Source organism: Mandrillus leucophaeus, unplaced genomic scaffold (assembly GCF_000951045.1).
Source record: "Mandrillus leucophaeus isolate KB7577 unplaced genomic scaffold, Mleu.le_1.0 Scaffold268, whole genome shotgun sequence".
In the NCBI taxonomy this organism is placed as follows: Eukaryota; Metazoa; Chordata; class Mammalia; order Primates; family Cercopithecidae; genus Mandrillus; species Mandrillus leucophaeus.
This window is the reverse complement of record NW_012102787.1, coordinates 1,782,821-1,788,487: the sequence shown is the minus strand read 5'-3', so window position 1 is coordinate 1,788,487 and position 5,667 is coordinate 1,782,821. Positions and strand designations below refer to the sequence as shown.

Here is a 5,667-nt window from a genome sequence, read left to right as displayed (position 1 = left end):
AAAAAAAAAAAAAAAAAAATTAAATAAAATGAAAAGCAAATGTCGGATGCTGGGTCACCAGATTAAGCATTAAAAACTAAAGGTATTACTGTATGGTTCCACATAGATGAAATTCTAGAAGAAGCAAACTAAAGTGACAGCACTTCAGTGGTTGCCTGGGGCTCAGCGTTTCGGGGCACCACCTGAGAAAGGGCACAAGGGAAGCTTTGGGGTGGTGGAAATATTCTATATCTTGAAGGAGAGGTGGTTACATGGTGTACACATTTGTCAAACCTGTGGAACTGTACGCTTAAAATGAGTGCATTTTATTGCATGTAAATTACACCTCAAGAAAAGTGTTACTGCTGTCTTTAACTGAGGACGGGAGTTAAGGGAACATGTCTGTGAGCAAAACTACCCAATGTCAAGAGAGCATCACATCTCCAAAGATTGGAAATTGCTACTCTAACCTCCCTGCCAAGCATATAAAATGGTCTCATTACCAACTAACTGATAAAGAAGCATGTAGCTACAAGGACTAAAAAGAAGAAAATACTTGGTTGGTTAGAACAGAGGGATTGCAGGTGATTTTTCCCATTGTGTATTACTTTCTATGACAAATAAACATTGATGTGAAATACACTGCACAGTTTCTACTCTGAAATTAGATCTGGGGATTATGGGCAGGTCACAAACACCAGCACAGGTCAAGAAGAAACTCTCTTTTGGATCCACAAGCACATGTGCGAGGGCTTCAGGAGATATGGTGCATTCTGCAGGCTGGGGAGCAGGGCTGGGGTGTCACCACAGATCACGGGAACCACTCTTGCTTTCATTCTTTTTTATTTCATGACATTCTCTGAGGACACATTTTCTCCTTGGGGATATATTTATCTGGCAATCCTGTGACTGTAAGGAATTCATGAACAAAAAAATAAAAATATGAGGTGTGAGACCAAAATAGCACTGCTTAGAAATAAAGGAAAGGGGCTGGGTGTGGTGGCTCATGCCTGTAATCCCAGCACTTTGGGAGGCTGGGCAGGTGGATCATAAGGTGAAGAGAATGAGACCATCCTGGCCAACACTGTGAAACCCTGTCTCTACTAAAAATATAAAACTTAGCTGGGTATGGTGGCTACTCAGGAGGCTGAGGCAGGAGAATCACTTGAACCTAGTTAGCGGAGGTTGCAGTGAGCCGAGATCGTGCCACTGCACTCCAGCCTGGTGACAGAGTGAGACTTCATCCAAAAAAAAAAAAAGAAAGAAAGAAAGAAAGAAAGGAAAGGACACTCAAGTGCTGTGGAGACACTTCCCTAAAGTTTTGATTTTCCTGTCAGTGCTTCTAATCACATCCAATAAAAGTTCCTGCAAACATGATTTTTACACACTGCTTCCAATAGAAAAGTATACTAGGTTTTGAAACTGCTTATTTAATTATTCCTTATTTTAAATAAATTACAGCATTCAACAATACTTTTCCTACTCTTTATTTTTATGTGTGTTTTTTTTTCTCTTTCTGAGACAGGGTCTTGCTCTGTCACCCAGACTGGAGTGCAGTGGCACAATCATAGCTCACTGCAGCCTCAAACTTCTGGGCCTAAGTGGTCCTCCCACCTTGGCCTCCCAAAGTGTTCAGATTATAGACATGAGCCACTGTGCCCAGCCTCCTCTTTTTAAAAAGTATAACTTTAGGCCAGGCGCAGTGGCTCACACCTGTAATCCCAACACTTTCGGAAGCCGAGGTGGGTGGATCACAAGGTCAGGAGATTGAGACCATTCTGGCTAACACGGTGAATCCTCATCTCTACTAAAAATCAAAAAATTGGCCAGGCATGGTGGCAGGTGCCTGTAGTCCCAGCTAATCTGGAGGCTGAGGCAGGAAAATGGCAAGAACCCGGGAGGCAGAGCTTGCAGTGAGCTGAGATTACGCCACTGCACTCCAGCCTGGGCAACAGAGCGAGACTCCGTCTCAAAAAAAAAAAAAAAAAAAGTATAACCTTAAAAAATGAACTTCTCAAACATTCCTATATCTTTCTCTGCCCCACAAAAAACACTCAAGAGAAGAGCCAAGCATAGTAGCATGCATCTGTAGTCCCAGCTACCTGGGAGGTTGAAATAGGAGGATCACTGGAGCCCAGGAGTTTGAGGCTGTAGTGGGTTATAATCACACTTGTGAATAACCACTGTGCTCCAGCCTGGGCAACATAGTGAGACCTCGTCTGCGGAAGAAAAAAAGAAAAAAGAAAAACTAAAGAAACACAATTAAAATAAAAAACACATTTACCAACCTAAATTGAAGGTCTGCCTTCAATTTAAAAATAGATGTACCTATTTTACCCATATTATAACCATATTAGAAACACCTAAAAGAGATTACACTGTACATTTAAATTCCCATAAATGCAAATTGCTATGTAAGCACAACATTGTAGTTAAGCAAGTACTTACTAACCCATTGTCTTGTAATGATGAGTCATCTGGTTGGAAATCTACTCACCCATGGGTAGGCCTACTACAGCTACCCAGTTCAACAACTACAGAAACAGCTGCTGCGTGACTTAGGGAGAAAAATGGAGCTTAGAAGAGAGAGATAAGCATGACATTCCTAGAGCCTCCCCTTCCCTACAGCAGCATGCACACACCCCATCCACTCCCCTCGAGCTCCAAGCTCCCTAATTTATGGTGCTGGCAGACCTGAGACAGTAAGGCAGGGGATACTGCCAAGACCACAGATGGGCCAGAAAACAGGTCAGTACAAGTGGGACAGTCAGAAAAGCACCTGCTGACAGCAGGCCCTGGATGTGGTGCAGGTAACACACGTGTTTCTGGGTAGACCCATGGGAAGAGAGGAAACTGCTGATCAAAGATCAGGCATTGGATTTGAAGTCTCCCTCCGCCACACCCCTACCAAAAAGGAAAGAAAGAACCCCTCTAACCATTGGCCATGCTCCCACAGCCATACATGTACACAAATGCAGCCACTTGGAACTGAGAGGCTTAGTTGAAAATTTTGTTATTAATATTAAACAGGCACCTAGTTGCTGAATGAACTTACGATCCTCTCAGGCATGGGGAGTCTATTCAGAAGATGGTTCTCGAGCATGGGCTCAGAATAGTATTATCAGGAATAATCTTTGTAACACTTCAGCCCTAACAGCTCTGGTGCTCCTAGAAGGGCCGGGTGTGCTTAGTGGGGCAATGCACACCCGCAGCTGGCCAACCTGTCTCACTGTGGGTCCACAGTTCCAGGGAAAGGGTACAACCTGAACCTCAGAGTTGGTTCAGTGCATGCAGAGAAAGGCTGATGCCATTTATTTCCCCCCAGCTGCAAAAGGGAGCCCTTGGGGAGCCTTCAGGCTGGGCCACGGGTCATGGGCATTTTCTAAGAGCCCAGACATGGATAGTTTGGAAGGTACCAATGCCCCATCCTGCTGCACATCCCCTTCCTAAAATGTATCTGCCTGACACGCACCTGTGGTCCTACTGTCTCCCTTTACCTCCCCTTTACACCAACTCCAGCAGAAAAGCCCCAGGATATAAAAAACCCAGGGTGCCAAGGAGCCAATGAGGAATACTGGAAAAGAACCTGCTACAGGGATGACTCGCGACTGGGAATGGGGCTCTTCAAAGCATAGGAACGGGTTCCCAATTCTTTGCTTCCAAAAAAGTGAAAGGAGAACCTACTCCGGAAGCCTGTTGATAAACTACTAAAAGTAATTTTTCACAATAGAAAACTGGGTGATTTAGGGGATATAACTTGGAAGGAATCTGAATAGCTAGACAAATGCTAGAATAAAACTCACCTCATATCCACCTACTTACTTATGTGAACAAAGTTTCTCAGTGCTTATAACTATATAAACAAAAAACAAAAATAGAACTGATGCCAAATATTGTCTTATTCAAGCATGGATACATGAAGTGGAAAAAATATCAAACATCCATCTTCTTAAGAGGGATATTTATCTCAAATTTTACTTTTTATATTTAATAATCATCTATAAAATACATAATATAATTATATTGTCTTAAGCAATAATTATAATAATTTGTTTCAGAAGAAAAATGTTCACCCCTAGAACTTTATCTTCATAGGAAATAATAAGCAGTTGAAAATGTAAATTGATATACATGTTTTTGTTGCAGAGAACCTGTGATCTTTTGTAGATGTTGACCAAGGGTACCAGAGTGGGGATGACATATTTGGCCTGAATGGGCCCCTCCATCAGTGAGGTTTCCTAGGTCTATGATTTGCTGAAGTGTCAATTGTTACCTAATGCTCAATGGGTTGATTGTTGGTCATGGATGGAGCGTTTTATCTTTGAAAAAGTCTGAGAGCCCTGACCAAAAAACACTTGTTTGGTAGAAAGGTCTATTCCAGAGTTTAAAAACCAAACCAAAAACATGGCATGGGGTGGAGGGGACCGGCCAGGCCATCATACCCCTGAGACTCTGAGCTTTACCTGTGAGTCAATGACAAATATCAGTGCTCCTGTTCCCCGGAAGATCATCTCATAGTCAAATGTAGGGTCAAAAAAGTCAATCTGTCCTGGGAAGTCCCAAATCTGAAAATTGACAAAGGAGCTGTTGGAAACATCTTCCCGGCATATCTTGTTAGTGCTCTCCAAGAACAGTGTTTCGTTGGGAGACATTTTGTGAAAGACAACTTTCTGAATAGATGACTTGCCGCTTCTCCTCAGGCCCATGAGCAGGATTCTCGGCTTCACCTCAGTGCTGAAGGGGTCGCTGAAGTCCAGAACTGGAGAAACCACAAAATGAGAATGAAGGTGAGACGCTTTCACAGCGGTTAATTAGAGGAGTTTCACTTCCACCTCAAATGTGATTTATGATTCACAGATGATGCCACTCTTCCAAAGAGAGTGCTAACGGCATCCCTCCACTTAAACCCCAAGTCTTGCTGACTTCAGAGCCTGAACACTTAACCACTGGTCTATACTTCCCACCAGGCAAAAGGGACAGCTTTTGCTAAGTGCAAAACACTCAACAATGCAGTCTCGCCACTTCTCACACCGTCCCAGGGGCCAGACACCAACATAATGCCACATCACAAGCAGGGACTCAGCAGCGCGAAGAGAGATTTATTTCCCGGAGCAGACTGTCTGTGGAAAGAATCCAGGTCTGAGCATTCAGGAGCCATATTGTTCTCTGAGAAGTCATCACTAAAGAGATGCTTGGTGACGTGAGTTATGCCTCTCTCAGTCACCCTCCTCTGGCTAGTACTCTCCCAAGCCACGGAGGCCTGGAAAGTGGGCCTTGGACTAGATGTCGCAGGTTTGGACTGTGTTACACAGCCGATGCAAAGTCTGTGAGAGGCAGACATCTCTCAGGCCCACGCTGGTTCGGGGCCCCCATCCAGTAAGGTAGCTACTAGCCTAATACAGCTATTTAAATTAAAATTGATTAAAATTAGCAATTCAAATTCTCCTCCTATGAGGTTTCTAGAGAAGCCAAGTTCATAGACACAGAATGTTTTCAGGGCTGGGGGAAAAGAGGAATGGGGAGTTCTATGTTTAATGGGTATGTAGCTTCAGGTGGGGGAATATAAGAACATTCTGGAGATAGATGGTGGTGAGGGGTGCATAACATTCACATTGTTATGCGCCCCTTACCACCAAAAATGGTTAAAACTGTAAATGTTATGATGTGATATATATATATATATATATA

At 43.4% G+C, this 5,667-nt stretch overlaps 1 protein-coding gene across 1 annotated transcript in view; it reads right to left on the bottom strand.

Annotated features, from left to right (window-relative positions):
* RRAGD (Ras-related GTP binding D) overlaps positions 1 to 5,667 on the bottom strand; it is a 52,206-nt gene that overhangs the window by 18,756 nt on the left and 27,783 nt on the right. The window contains exon 2 of the mRNA XM_011984429.1: positions 4,443 to 4,738. Coding sequence (XP_011839819.1) covers positions 4,443 to 4,738 — 296 coding nt within the window. The remainder of the gene's footprint in view (positions 1 to 4,442; positions 4,739 to 5,667) is intronic.